The sequence below is a fragment of the Coloeus monedula genome (genome assembly GCF_965178545.1).
Source record: "Coloeus monedula genome assembly, chromosome: 5".
Lineage (NCBI taxonomy): Eukaryota > Metazoa > Chordata > Aves > Passeriformes > Corvidae > Coloeus > Coloeus monedula.
The window spans coordinates 43,701,936-43,717,710 of record NC_138785.1 but is presented as its reverse complement, the minus strand read 5'-3'; the positions used below and the strand labels follow the sequence as shown (position 1 = coordinate 43,717,710).

The 15,775-nt window shown below is 36.5% G+C and overlaps 1 protein-coding gene across 3 annotated transcripts in view; it reads left to right on the top strand.

Moving 5' to 3' along the window:
* FAT1 (FAT atypical cadherin 1) overlaps window positions 1–15,775 on the top strand; it is a 107,939-nt gene that overhangs the window by 51,522 nt on the left and 40,642 nt on the right. For all 3 annotated transcript variants that reach the window (XM_082282334.1, XM_082282335.1, XM_082282333.1), the window contains exons 4-7: window positions 4,611–4,672; window positions 7,526–7,855; window positions 8,370–8,580; window positions 12,763–12,902. In XM_082282334.1, the coding sequence (XP_082138460.1) occupies window positions 4,611–4,672; window positions 7,526–7,855; window positions 8,370–8,580; window positions 12,763–12,902 (743 nt within the window). The remainder of the gene's footprint in view (window positions 1–4,610; window positions 4,673–7,525; window positions 7,856–8,369; window positions 8,581–12,762; window positions 12,903–15,775) is intronic.

Here is a 15,775-nt window from a genome sequence, read left to right as displayed (position 1 = left end):
TTTTTGCTTCCTGTATTTTGCTTCCTGTAGTCTTAATTCCTTAATGTCCTTAATTCTTCAGTGTCAATGCATTCAAAGATCAGAGAAACTGTATTTCTTTTCATATGCTGCAATTCAAATAGTGGTATGCTAATCCAAATTAAGCCTATCGGTTCAAACTCATTGGAGGCAGCATAGTACACTTGGCATCTGCTTGAGTCTTTTGGTTCATTGTGGGGGCTAGCCATGTCTAACAGGCAAACTCCCAGCTCCAGAATCTTCATCGTGTCAAGCTGAATGTGCAGTTGGAAAGTGTGTAGATATTTGTGAAAGCACAAATGCGTGGGAATGCATGATGCATACAGAGCAAGATAAAAACTTTGAGCCTTCCTCCTCGCCTTGCAAAGACCGCTTTTTCTGATGCCACTTCTTTCATCACTGATATCATCCGTGCCATAAAGATAGCTAATAGATAATTCTTAACACAGTGCCCACCTAATAGTCTGTGTTTTCTTAAAGATACTACCATTTCAGCATTGAATGAAAACTGTTGGTGTGCTAGTTTTTAGAAACAGAGGTAATATGATGTAGCTGGGAACTGAGGTGAAATAAATCCCTGCTAATATCTGATCTCTGGTGCTAATTTCTGTTCAAATGTAGCAGTTTTATTTATATTTACATAATTGTATGCTGTAGTTGCATTTTTGTATGTTTGTTTTGCTACTATTTAGAATAGAAATCTGAAGTAAGTTTTATCTGAATGCAGATTTATCCAGAGACTCTCTAAATTATTAAGCTGCTATTGTGAAAAGGTTTCCGATGAGGCAAGTTTTTAAATATTACTAAATACAAAAACTGCACCAATTCACTGGAGATACCATTTCCTCCTCATTATCTTAGAAATGTTTGTTATAAACCTGCATTTCTCAAGAATGCTTGACCCATCTTGCCATAGTGACATTGATTTCAGGTGAAATAATAATGATGTAATTTACAGAAGCTTATTGTTTCTGTCAGTGTTGGGACGGGGGGGGGGGGGGGGGGTGATAAAAGGAGGCAGAGGAAAATGCAAGAATATGGAACAATTCTCTGAGTCAGTTTAGGTTTGAAATAGAATGGTTTGTCACAGTGACCTGTTTCCCATACATGCTGTTATTTCATTCAGCAATAAACACATTCTTCCCACCTCACAACAAGGATTTCAAAACTGGTTGTTTTACAGACTACTTCACAGCTTAATTGAAATCTTTTTACTTGCCACTCCTGTGGGGATGTGGTGTTCGCAAAAGTGTGGTCATGCATTTATTTTTGTAGAGGGCGGGGCACAGCAAGGTTATATACAATGTGTTACAGAAAAGAGAAGGAGCTCAAGCTAAAAAACTTAAGCGCAGAGCAGAGTGGTGGCTTTTGTTGCAGGGAGCTGACTTACAGTAGATCCAAAGATTCTACCCAGCCCTCTTAACAGGCAGTCACAGTGCATAGGAAGGCTTGACCTTATTATCACAGCCGTATTTCAGAAAAGCTCTTCAACAATGGACGAAATCTATTGGTGCAGCATTAAATATTCTGTAACATAGAAAAAGTTGGCAAAAATAGAAAAATGTAGTGATTGCAATAATCAAACCTTTTATAGTCTTAAGCTGAAGTGAAATACTTCACTGAAGCTAAATTTGCACTTAGGAAAGTGTCTAGCAGTAAAGAGTTAAATAAAAAGAATGTCATGCATGTGTATGTGATTCTAAATCCAGAAGTGTTACATTTCCTTTGTTGGCATTAGTTTCTGCTGAATATACAGGATATATATGGTGAAGACTAAGCCCTTCTGTTATTGGTCTGAAGTGATTTAACAGAAGTGTGGCATGCTTGGCTGAAAAGACTGGAGGTTTTAACAGATCAAAGCATATATATTTTGTTCTTGCAGGATAATTTTCTGCTTACCCATTTGAGTTGTATTGACCAACTTCATTAAAAGGAATTTTATCTGGAACAAGACTTCCATTAACAATCACTAGTGTGTAAAGTAGTGGTGCATGGTAGAATTTTGTCTTGAGTACTTAGAGCAAAAGCTTTTGAATTGTTTTTTGTTTGATATTTTTTTCCTCCAAGTATTAATTGCCATTTCTAAGGGTGGCACCAGTCTTCGTGGCTCTTGATGACAAAAAGATGGATAGGAAGCTATTGAAAGGTGCCATTTGTCTGATCTTATGTAATTCTCTACTTGCTGCTGCTGTGAGAGATGGAATCTTAATATTGTCAGAGGATGTAGACGTAACTATTGAATATTCAGAGAAATGCAAGCATCATGAGATATTTCTGCTAGGATTGCTTTATTTTTCCTGTGTTTTTTGAGATTTTCCCCATCCTCAACCCAGATGTTCAACAGCCAACTCCTTTAGTGGCTATGCTGCAATCTACTCTTTTTCTCTTGTAACTGTGGTGAGCCTTGAGATTAATGCTTTGTGGGAGGGCTTGTGCTGCCTTTCTACAGAGGTACTCAACAGAAAGATGTTTTAGGAGAACTTGTGTTTCTTGAAGTCACCTGCAAGTCCCTTTGCTGGAAGGAAGCAGATGAGGCATTGGCTATGCCACTTGTTCACTTCCAATTAACAGTCCTATTCTGTTTCCCATAGAGCCTGTGAAAAGAAAATGTTTTGCCCAGACATAGCCAGGAAAGGAAAGCTTTTTAGAATATGTGACAATAAATATTTTCAGTTGTCATTGTTCACAGCTCTGTTATCTCAGTGTGAAAATATTACCTCAAGAAGGTTAATAGACAACTGTCACATCATTTTCTTTTTTCCCCCTACCCTTCCTAAATTCACAGTACTAATGCAACTTTTTTTCCTTGTTATTTGGTTGGTTGGTTGGTTTGTTTGGGGTTTGTGTATGTTTTAATTTTCATTCCCTCTTTCTTTGTAACTAAGGACAACTAACTTCATAATACCAAAAGATGTATCCTAACAATAACAGACATATCTTCTATGTGCTGTAAAAGCATAAAAATATAAAGCAGGAGAAGATGACCCACCGTTGTCTAGAATACTAGATAAATAGTGGATTTGATACGATGGCAAACAAAATTGCTGCAAAAACAAGGGCAGATTTGACTGTAGTTGAAACAGCTGTTATTTGCTCTATCTGGTTTTTGGAGAATAGTTGTTTGAACATTTGACAGCTGTAATATCGCCTCATATAGGTTTTGTTCATATTATTTAGCACAGGCTGTCTATTTTGTTGGTATAAGTAGACTACAGCTGTTTTTGTCAGAAGCATTGAGTAGCTGTGCACCTGTGGTATACAATCCTGTTTCTCTTGGCCTTTCTCTTTTAAGTGAAATTGAAGTCTTTATTGCTTTTCTTACATACTCTGCTTTTTATCAGCTGAGAGACAAAATTGAAGGCTTTTTTGTTGTAGCAGACCAGCTTTGAAAACTTTATAAGTGGATTTTAATTTTCCTTATATAAGGTCATATTAATAAAAAAAATACACTATAGCTGGAAAATGGAACGTGAAGTATGCCACCTGTATTTTGATCTCTCTTTCATCCTTCATTGGGTAATTGCTTCTCTGTTTTCCAGTTTGACAATTAAGGATCAAGATGGCAGTGCTTTCCTTTCACTGTCAAAAGCTGGGATAGTTGGATAAAATATCTCCTGACATTGCTGTGTCCTCTGTGTTGCTGCTTTGGAGAATATGGGATGCTTTGATCAGTAGTTGGTTGAGCTGGGCAAATCCAAACCTTGCTGTTTGCTTCATGAAAGGCCAGGTTGGGTCTAGCAAGATTTACTAGCACAGCCTCAGTCCCGTGTGAACACAGCAATGGTATTTCTGGGGCAAATTTGTACCTGCAAAAAGGTTAATGGCTTTTGTGCAGCAAAGAAATGGAATCCTCTTGTGGCTGCATCCATGGCACAGTTAACTAACACAAGAGCAACTCATTCCGCTATAGTTGAGAGTTGACCAAGTTTACTTTTCGTGAAACTCAATAGTTAAAATTCTAAACTAATTGTTAGAGAGAATTAGTTCAAGTAAGAGCAAAGTCTTGTGACAAAATATTAGCATCATACATCAAAAACTTGTGGTTGTTGTCTGCTGTTGTTGACAGCAACTGTTTGACTGCTTGTCATTGTGAAATTAAGCCAACACAGACAAATTGCTCTGTTTTCCACTCTTATTGCATCTCTTCAGGTTATCCTTCTTTTGCCCTTATCACTAATATTACAAATAGGTGTTTATCCTGAAGAGATTGGTAATTAATTCAGATAATGTCCATCAGCACCTTTTGAAAAATGCTTATGAATGCCCTCTGAAAACAAGATTTCATGTGGGAGAATTACATTCATTACTTCTGTCAGAAATGTAACATGCACAGATGTGTTGAAACACTGAACTGTGTTTGTCTTAAGTGTTACAACAGCTTAGTCTTCAGATTGCAAAGAATATTTTCACAGCTTTTAAGGATTGGAAACCCCTCACCCCTACCCTTAATGAAAGCATAAATTCTACAAAAATGGAAGTGACCACCTAAGAAGAAATTGAGATTGTGGATATCAGTAACTGCTGATTTAACCTAACCTTCATTCAGATTATTTTCTTGAAGGATCTGATTAATTATTCTCTTACGTTTACAGGGCTAATTACAACCACATCCAGAAAACTAGATCGAGAGCAGCAGGGAGAGCACATACTGGAGGTAAATAATTTATTTAGCTTGCTGAAAAACAGTGACCGTAAGTTCATTGCTCATTTACAGAGAATTAAGTTTGCCAGACTTGATTACTATATGAAGAATGTAAAAAAATGGATTTCAGAAGTAATTTCCTTCTATGTTCATTATGTTGCAATGCAGATAACCACCTATCTTATAAAAACTGTGTGTTGGGGGGTTTTTGCTAAAAAAGAGTAAAGGTACAGATTGAATGCAATTTTTTTTCCTATATCTCAAAACAAAGATTTTCATTCAAAGGCATGATTGCTAAAAGGAGTGTGATTCCTCTTTTTATCTTCCTGTGTAATTATTGGAATAGCTATTTCACCCTAACTTTTGATGAATATAGGCTTCTGAAGAAGAAGTGCAGAATGTTTTTATAATATGGAGAATACAAAAGGGTGGTATGTGAGTAGCCCTATTTTCTGCATAATGTGTTTACCAGTGATATCAGTTGCAAGACATGCGTTATAGAGCCGGAGTCCTAGAGCATGGAACTTGTGGCATAATGCTTTTATTTAGCTACATTTAATTGACTGGAGTTTATTTAAGAGCTTTTCGCATTCTCTGTCAAACAGCATGAAAGGAAAACACACAGAGGACTTGGAGTCATCCAGTTTCACAATGTTGTCAAGTAGTGTAAAGGCATGGTTCTTCACCTGTAGTGAAGATTTAATATTCACAGCCATCCTTATGTCTTAAGATTTATCTGGAATGTTTATTGTGCCTCTTGTTGTGGGTGATAGATAAAAGACCGCAATGGGAGTTGGCCAAATTAATGTTAAAGACAGAGAAACAACTCTAGACTTACTCAGAACTTGTGAAATCCTTAGAAAGGTGTTCCAGTAGGAAGGCAATGACTGCAGAGACTTGGAGATGAATGTAGTTATTCCCTGATAGCACAAACTATCCTTTTGCATAATTGCAGTATATGTGCAGTCTTTCTGAGCCTTTTGTATCCCTTTGGTACATTGCAAGCTGGATTAATGCAGCTGTTGGACCAATTTTTTAATCGTTATTTTCATTTCTGTATCAGCTTTGAAAAGAACACTTTGTAGCTAAGCAGCAATGGGGCAGAATTTCTACAGTGTGTTTCTAGAAGTAATAGTAACAAAATTAATTAAATGGTAAATCTGATTTAGTACTTGACATAGTATTCCTGTAAATTTTAAAGTAATTATATAATTCTCTTTTCAAATTGCCTCATCAAATCTGGTTGTCTCAGCTTTCCAAAGCACTTCATGTCCATTGTGTCTTATTTCTTGACCACTGCTATGTATATTGGTTGTAAAATTAGCATATCATGACTTTTACTTCTTTATATATTATACTGGGTTTTGTATGAGATTTATACAGCGTATAAAATGAGCTGTGGATTGTTTTCTGATCCTGAAGCCACATGGCTCATATGGCTTTGATTGCTTACACGTTATCCCTGGAACAGGGTGTCCACATCCAAGTTGCCTGTTGAAAATTGTGTCTAAATTGTGTGAATTCTCAGGCTGCAGCTAAGCAACGTGTGTGTCTCTGTGTGTGCTACTTCTTCTGGGCCAAAACTTATGCCGGAGGTCACACTCATGGTGTAATGTTATGGGCAGTTGTCTGCTAGCAGTCATGCTAATTTAAGCTTAAGTTTATAACCTTAAGCTAACATGTACAGAACTCAGAAAGTTTATTTTTAGGATTACAATGTCACGTCAGGGTACATAAATCTTCCTGCTTTCATCATTCTGTATAAAATAGCAGTTTAAGCTCATTGCTCTTTAGGTTGTAACATTGTTTATTGCCTGCTGGTGTAATTTATAATTCTTCATTCTTTGTTCTTTTGAACAAAGAATGAAGAATTATAAATTACAATTATAAATTACAAAATATAAATAGGTTGTTAAAGTTTTAACTAAAAGTCTGTGAAGTATCTGACAGAGGAACTCTTTAACTACAGAGCGATACTGACAGCCCGGCCTAAAGTAGCAGTTTTCCCATGCATTAGTTTTATGTTTACAACTGTGATAATAGGTGGGAAAGAAACCCAGAAATGCACAGAATGGTGGACAGTATTATGACCCAAGTGCTGAGCATCTGGCTAATTGAATGAGCATTGAAATGTTGACCAGATGGGTTGGTGGGTTTATTACTTTCTACTGTTAAATTTAATCTTTGATTGCACTTCTGCTTGCATAATATTAACTAATATGCCCCATGTTTTTTATTCCCAATTCCTAAGTATTTTCTGAGTGCCAGCTGGCACTTTCTTGTGCAGTTATTATAGATTAGCTTCATGTTATTCTCTCATGTCATAGTATTCTCTTTGTTATGTCAGTAATGCCTTCAAAACTGATGTTGCATTCAAATCAAATAGATTTTTCTCAAATTTGCCTTTGTTTTTTGCTTGGTTCAGGGCAATGCTAATTTTATGTTAATGGACATGTTATCCCATACCCTTTGTAATTTCCTCATTTGGGATATGCTTTGGTTTTCTCATTGGGTTTGGTTGGGGGTTTTTTTGTGAACTGAAAAGTATGTGGAGGTGTTCCTTTACAAGTACTAAAGGGAACAGATATTCATATATGTGGAAATCATACCATCTGTTAGAGATGAGCATGAATATTTGCATTTCATGTTGCATTTCATAAGTCAAAATATTAAGATAATAGCTGAATATACTTTTGTAGTGCCTTTTGTGAATACTCACCTAATAGCTTTAGGCAACTGCTTTAACTGAACCTAGGGGATAACATTGCAGTTGTTTAGGCAGTTGTAGGAAAATGTCATTTAGGGAGGAGCATTGTTGGAAGGACCGTGTTTGAGCACTAACTTTACCCTTTTTAATAAAAACAGGTTACAGTAACAGACAATGGTACTCCTGCAAAATCAACAGTTGCATGGGTGATTGTGAAGGTCTTAGATGAGAATGATAACAAGCCTCAATTCTTGCAAAAATTCTACAAAATTCGGCTTCCAGAGCGTGGTAAGCCAGAGCGAGAGAGAACTGCTAGGAGAGAGCCAATCTATCGAGTTATTGCTGCAGATAAAGATGAAGGCCCCAATGCAGAGATCTCCTACAGCATTGAAGATGGTGATGAACATGGCAAATTCTTTATTGAACCAAAAACTGGAGTGGTTTCATCAAAGAAATTTTCTGCGGCAAGGGACTACGATATCCTTTCAGTGAGTGAAAATCTTGTATATCATGAATATGTAAAGTGTTCTTTTATCTGTTCATTTCTTATTCAGTAGCTGGCAGGTGAGTGACTGCAGTATCTGAAGGAAGAAAGCTTCAACAAATCCAGAAGTAATGTTTTGTGTGTTTGTTTGGTTTTCATTAAAGGATTATTTCAGATGTTTCTATTGTGTATCAAGAATGTCTGTTCTTTTTCAGAACTTGACAGATAATGTATGTCATGAGGGAACGTAAACAATCAGTTTGACTCACCTTTGGGAAGAAAGCAAAATAAAAGTGAATTTATGGTAACATAACAGTTTGTGCTGCTATCAGGTGCTGCATACTTTTTCTCCATTTGCTGCCCAGATAATGAAGGGCAAGTGGCACTTTGAGAGACACTTAACCTTTCTGGAAATATCTCACACGAGCAAACATGCTTGGCGCTTATTACTGCTTTCTATTTATGTGACATAATGATTTATGTGATCCTGTAGCCTAAAAGATGTGTCTGTTTCACAGATTAAAGCTGTAGATAATGGTCGTCCACAAAAATCTTCGACTACACGGCTTTACATAGAATGGATTCCAAAGCCCGTCCCACCCACAGAGCCTATTTATTTTGAGGAATCATTTTTTTCTTTTACGGTGATGGAAAGTGACCCGGTTGCTCACATGATTGGTGTAATAGCTGTTGAACCTCTTGGAACACCACTTTGGTTTGACATAACGGGTAAGGATGCCTTAAGGGCCTTTATTATTAGAAACAAATGCGTGGAGTCTGAGATACTGTAGGGCTCACTGCAGCTTGGTTTTAATCACACTTCCAAATAATGCAAGATTTTGAATTCTTTAAATGCAGATGTGGACTTTATAAGTCAAAATTATTTAATTTTTATCAATGCTTTTCTGTATCAAAGGTTAAAATTAAGTTGCAAAATATCTGCTGTGTTGCAGTTTTAAAAATGGCTTGTGAGTATTGTGTCACTGAAGTTAAAACTAATGAAGTCAATCTCCTAGACTGTATGATAGGAAAGAAAATAAAATTCTAGTTTTCTGCAGATGAAGGTAGTACACACAAAGAGAGATTGTACTGCTCACACGGATTTCTTCTTCTCTGGGCTGCTTCTCAGTTTGCTGTCCTCTGATTCAGTACTAAAAGGAAAGCTTGCAATGTTCCTAACATCAGCAATCTCCTTCCTGTACATATTCTTTCTACTAAATCATATCTTAGCCTATATCATTGAAAGGGGATTTCTAACCAGTAATATGATTATATGTTGATGTCATGGTAACAAAATTAATAGTACTTTTTTGAAGTTTAGACTTAGCCGCTAGACTTGTGAGCACCAGTAATACACAGAGTGTTCACTGCATAGCTGATAGTAAAACCAAGTTCTGTTGTGTGTTAAGTGTGTTAGAATCAAGGAGAATGGCATAGCTTTGTTTCAGGAGATGTGCCTTGTAGTGAACTGCTTCTAGTCTTAAGCAAAATCTTTCTGTCAGTCTATCAGACTGTGATTTTTCTACTACATTCACAAGAGAGAGAAGGATCTTTTTCATCTTGGTTACTACTGAAAACTTTAGTCATTATTATGGTGTTAAGTTGCTGGGAAGAGCATATTTTAAATGATTTCTCAATAATTTAAGTATTTTAAGCATCTGGTTTACTGGTGTGTATTTCCTGAGCCATGCTGTGAACAGCAACAGTTAAAAATAAAGTTTATGAAACTGACACATGTAGCAGGAATATATATAAATGCCAAATACTTGGAGGGTGTTTTCAAAAAATTTTCAGGCACATGCAAACAGATACAATTCTTCCCTAAAATCATGCTTCATGCATGAACAACCTGTGAGGATATTGATAATCATTGCTAATGCATTAATACTTACAAAGAATTTTTTAAGTGGTTCTTTCTAAAGTATTCTTGAAAAAAGTGTTCCTGTCCAAATAGATTATAGTTTAATAAAAAGTTTTGGTGTTTAGACAAATCTAGGGGTTACAAATCTGTACAACAGTGTGGAGGGACTAAAAAGTTGGGGATGCTTTCTTGCATTCTCATAGGAGCAAAGTTCTGCATTAGAGGTATTTTGGAACCGAGGCTGCTCTTTCACTGATCTCCCAAACAGACCTAAACACATAGATATGGGAGTAAAAAAGCAGAAAGTATAAACATAAGTGAGCAGGAGAAATTAGAAGGTATCATGTACTCCAATTCAAGTTAAGTTTATCCTAATTTGTCAACAGCAGACATAAATATCTGTAGACTGAAATGAGTCCATTAAAGGGAAGGTTAAGAGTGACATGGCCAGAACAACATGAGCAGTTCATGGAGATGAAAGAGAGTAGATAGAAGAGGCCTCAGATGTTTTGGAAGTTTGAACACAGTACAGTAGAGATGTTTTCTGAGGCCTTTTATTAGCAAAATTTATTAATTAGATTGAGGCCGTACTTTTCTATTGTTCTTAGTGTGCTCCAACTGCTGTGCACTCTGAATAGTGTGTACATCTGAATAGAATTCTGGCTGATAGTATTATTTTGATCTGCTCTGTCTAAGTGTGGAGCAGTGTGGTCATTTACATATTTTTATTGTATGCCTAATGCAGAAAATGAATGATCTTTTCCTGCCCCCTTTAGAAAGACATATACAGAAAACTCCATGGGGAAAGAGCATAACTAGTCCAAGCATTGTAAAATAAACATTTTATTTTGACAGTTTTCTTAGTTAAAGTGTTTTAGAAAGTTTGATATGTGATCATGTTGTGAAGTTATGGGCTACTCTTGCAGGTGGTCACTTTACTACCCTCTTTTACTGTTTCTAATAGCATGAATGAATTTGATTGACAGCTTTCCTTTGTGTTCTGTGCTTGCTTTCCATGCTTTCTTTCTTTTTGGCTGAGCCAGGAGACAAGCTTGCTAGTGAAGTATTTTACATCTTACAGATGGCTTGTGACCTGAACTGTACAGCAGAAGGTATCTGCTGAGATCACATAATTTATTACCAGATTATGAGATCTGAAATGAAAGCGTACATTTATAAACTATTTATTTTATTAACCCTTCGGAAATCAAAGTGCTCACGGTTGCATTTGTGACAGGTTCGTTTTTGTTTTGTTTTGTCATCATTACATTTATACAGCATCAATTCTGAGCATCCAGTTTTGGCTTTGGCCAAAACTGTTGCTGTTACACTTTCAGTGTACTCGATGCAGAAGTTTGGGTTGAGTTCTGCTTCAGCGGATCACCAGATATAACTATTACTACAAACATAGTCAAGGCCCATTCTTGATAAGGAAGGGAAAAATTTTGGTTAGGGAGCTTGTCCTTGTGTCGGGAAAACTGATTGTGCCAATGCATACCCATTCACTTTAGTCTTCCCTTAAAATGTAGAGGACTTCATTGAGCCATCTGAGAAAATGGCAAAACTAGATTCATCTTCTAAAACTGACATACTGCACAAAGCCCATTAAAAAAATTCATGTACATCTGTTAAGAAAAGAAGAAAGCTGCTGCCTTTCATGCTGTCCAGTTTCTATCCATTTGAGTGATTCAGAAACTGCTGCTGGGCTATTAAGAGGAGTTGACTTTCGATTGAACTAGAAAAATTACATGATGTTGGTCATTATCAAATATCTCAAATCCAGTGAAGCAGAATCCAGCTCATCTTTCCTAAAATGATATGTTTGTCATGCAGTGGAACCTTCTAAAGGTGAAATCCTTTTTACATGTGAATGGGGGCCCATTTCAGTATTTGCTGTTTTTTTCTTGGACTGAGTTCAAATTTGCAACCTTTGGAACTTCACCCTCTCACTTCTAACCTTGACTTTTCATAAAAGGCATTTAGTGATTTGCAAAGCTTAGCATGTATAATCTTGTTAAAGAAAAAAAAAGGCACTCAGATATCTGAATGCTATCTGCTATTCTTGTGAAATATAATTAGAAAAACACATGCCCATAATTAGGAGAAATTGGTTTGCCATATCTAGCACTGGCTTGACCAAAATAAAAATTGATTCTTCCATTTCAGGCAGTTTATTGAGAGGTCTAAAGCAATTGTAGTTAAATGGCAGTATTTATCATCACTAATAGTATTTGGACTTAATGGACATTGTATTCTCAGGACAGTCTGCTCCAGGTGCCAGGATGATGATCAATTAAATGTTTAAGCGACTGAGTGTAGCTATTGATCTACACAGTTATTTAACTATATTTCAAAGAGTAATATGAAAGTTTCACAAGGGAAATTAAGATAATTTGCTTCAGAAAAGGAACTTGGCCATATTTAAACATTGGGCATTTAAACCTCTAGCACTATTCTGAATCCTGCCTATCTCAGTAGGAGTGAGATAGTGAATTCTTTAGATACTCAGCATTAAGATGAGAATCCTTTGGAGGTACTGCAGCTTTTTCGGCCTTATCTATAGTCATATATGAATATAATAATATGTACTCTGCTCTAAAAGACAAAAATTTGACTGTATGTCTGATTTGGGATTTTAATTTATTTTGATAAAAAGTATGTTTTTCACTTATTAGCTGACAATCTGCCCAAAATGAACTATTGCATCTGGCCCAGTAATTCTCAATTTCCTGCTATATGGAATAATTAAATTCCGTGGATTTTTTTTTTTTTTAAATAGAGAATCATGCTAATAAGAATTTACCTGCTGACTTTCCATGAGCCAGACAAATCAGCTTTGTCCAAAACTACTCAGTTTTAAATATCTATTAGCAGCATATCATGTTACCAGGAAAAAAACCCAAAGTGTTTAAACTAAATGTATGTATAAGTATGTGTATATATAGTTCCACCTTCATTAAGCATCGGAAGACAGAACATGATCATACATGAAAACAATGAAGCAATGATGCATTTTATTAACTTTTCCCTCTCACAATTCCCTGAACAAGGTGGCAACTATGACAGTCGATTTGATGTGGACAAGGGCACAGGAACTATCATTGTTGCAAGACCTCTTGATGCAGAACAGAAATCAAATTACAACTTGACAGTAGAAGCAACAGATGGAACCAGATCTATCAGCACTCAGGTAATGAACTTTCTGATGAAGCACTTATAAAAAGTGTGTGTAGCTGGAGGGTGAGGAAGGTGTTGTATTTTCTTCTTACCATTTTTTTCATCCTAGACAATGAACATGGTTTATTTAAATTAGGGACTTTGTCTAAAATAGCAGTAAGTTCTGTTGTTCACCAAGCCATATTGTTTGGTGGTTTAGGTGGAAGGTTGTGTATTACTATACTGTAGTCTGGACCATCAGCTTTTAAGTTATATCATGTTCCTACAGCTAAATAAATGAAAACAGAAGCTAAGCCCTGGCATGCATGATTTTCTCACAAGAAAAGGATTAGTGCTACTTACCTGAATTACTCCTCTTTACCCAGTTCCCCCAAAATCACTAAATAAATTGATTGCTGTACTTGAGGTTTAAAGACAACCATTGTAAAATTTTGTTGTTCCCCTTCCCCTGCAAGATCTGTGGATGACTAGTTGTACAATGTCCAAGTAATGTTTTATGAAACTGAGCTGGTTCTTCTGCATAATGTACATATAGAAACAAGGTTTAGATTATAACATCTCTATGTATCATCCCAAATACCTTATTTTAGCTTTGGTGGAAGTAGAGATTGCTAAACAATCTCCAAAAACCAGCAACCTCAGACAAATCAATGTTTTAAAATTACCTTTTTACTGAGGCTCTGTGATGGTGGCAGTTCTTTGCAGTTGGACTAATAAGTTCACTTGAAGGTGCAGAAGCCTTTTGTGGCAGTACTGGAAATAATTCATAGTAAAGTAGTTTATGATGTATATCCTGCCTATTTTCCCCATCTAGTTTCTTTCCCCAGCCCAGAACCTAAATATGTTTAAGAGTACAGTTTTTCTGAGCTTGGTGTGAACAGAGCCATGATCATAGAGGAGCTTCTCTGTTCTTTCAGATAGGAAGGAAAGGCTTTGTTTACCGCTGAAACACTGTTGGACTTGGACAGTGATGTGTCTGTGTTACCTATCCCTATCATTGACCTACCCCTCAGGCACTCAAAGAGCAATAAGTGGATTGCTGCTGTCTTTTCTGTACATAGAGATCTGCGTTACAAATGCAATTTCTTCTTGTTCAGCTTCTGTGCAGCACATATGTTTTTCTGTTATCTTTTCTAATGTCTTATATGTTGTCTTCTGCTTTTGGCCAGAGGAAAAGATGTTTCTTGTCAATGTTCAGGATTTTAAACAGAATCTTTATTGAGCTGACTGCATGTCTGGAGGCTTGATAGGTCAAATACAGTAAATTTGATAGTAGAAGGTAACCAGATTTAGCAGTTTCCTTTGAAAAACACCTTTTCTTTTAGTGGTGACAATTGTGAGTGATTTTTCTAGACCATGAATCTTCAAAGACAGCAACATATTTCCTAGCAGGAACTTGCTGCAATCATAGCTGTGGTTCCATTGCCTCTGGTGCTGATAGCCACCATAAGATGTTTGGAGAATCCTGCTGTAAATTTATTAAATTTGCCTACTTGTAGTAAAAATATTGAGCAGATCTACTGATTACAGAATGCTGGATAGAAGGCAGGACAAAAAATAGAAGAAACACAAATTCAGCTAAAAGTCAAAAAGATAGCAAGAGGCTTTTCCATACACACTTCCCCCCCTTCCAAAAACGCAGTCAAAAATGCCATCATACAGTGTGTTTTGGGGCAGCCCAGGGACTTAATATGGGGCCTTGGTGAGTGCAGATAGCCTATCCAGTGCTGCTGCTTGCATAGCTGAATCTATGTAGGCATCCTGAGCTGTCAGAGTTGAACCATAATCTGCTTTGTCTTTTAGAACAACCAAGAATTGGAAGGTCAAAAAATTACTTTAACCCTCACCACTTCTCTTCCTTTCAGTCATGTGATTCATTTAGTTCTTCTTGGAAGTACACAGTGTACCTTTTGTTCAAGTTCTTTAAATGAACTTGTTATTTTAGCATTTTGTAAAGCTAAGTGAACATTATAAACATTTGCCACAGCACTCTTCTCTAGAAGAACTGGAGTAGTCGTCTCGAATTTGTCATTTCTGTGATCGCTTTTTCTGTGATTGTTTTTCATATCTTTGTCTTCCTCTCTGTTAGGCTTGGCAGGATCAGAGATTGTGGTTTCTGTTACAAACAAGCACAAAGACTTCCTTTGCGTCGTCTTCCTTTCGCCCGGCTTGTGGGATAAGCACAGGTTATGCTGTTGCTGTTGGAGTCTCATGTTAATATGGTGTAATGATTGAGGAGTGTGGATTAGCTCAAATTCTGCAACTGTTGGTGCATGATCCTGATTTTAGTTGATTCTCTTATCTCCCCCATAACTCCTGGCCCACCCAAATGGACTCATCTGTTAAGATAACCCTCAGGACTATCACTCAGAAGATGCATTTCAAATCAAGCTTAATTTAGGGGGTTAAAAATGTTGATACAAAATCAAAACTGAAGGTGTGATTTATGGCTGCCAGTGTGTAAATTCCGTTGCTCATTGCTGTAATACTGATAAAACTTTAAATGTTCATGTGGCATTGGATTCTTCTAAGGGCTGATAAACAGTTAAAATGGAGTGACATGCAAAAGAAATTCTGAATTCTGAATGCATGCATGAGGAACAACAATAGGCCATACAGAGCTTTTAGCTTAGAAAGTAATTGTTATAAACACTGGATATACAGTAAACAATTTAACAGACTTTGATTAACAGCAGAGTAAGTCATTTTACATTTAATTTGAAAAAGGAAATGACATTTGCAAGAAATAGGGGAGGAGCACAAGAAATGAAAATCTTATTGTGTAAAAGCAGTGTATTGAATCTGACTTTAAACTGGAAGGCGTTTGCTGGCCTTGGGCCATTAACATCTGTAGGGCATTTGACTCTTTCAGGACTTCAGTTAAAT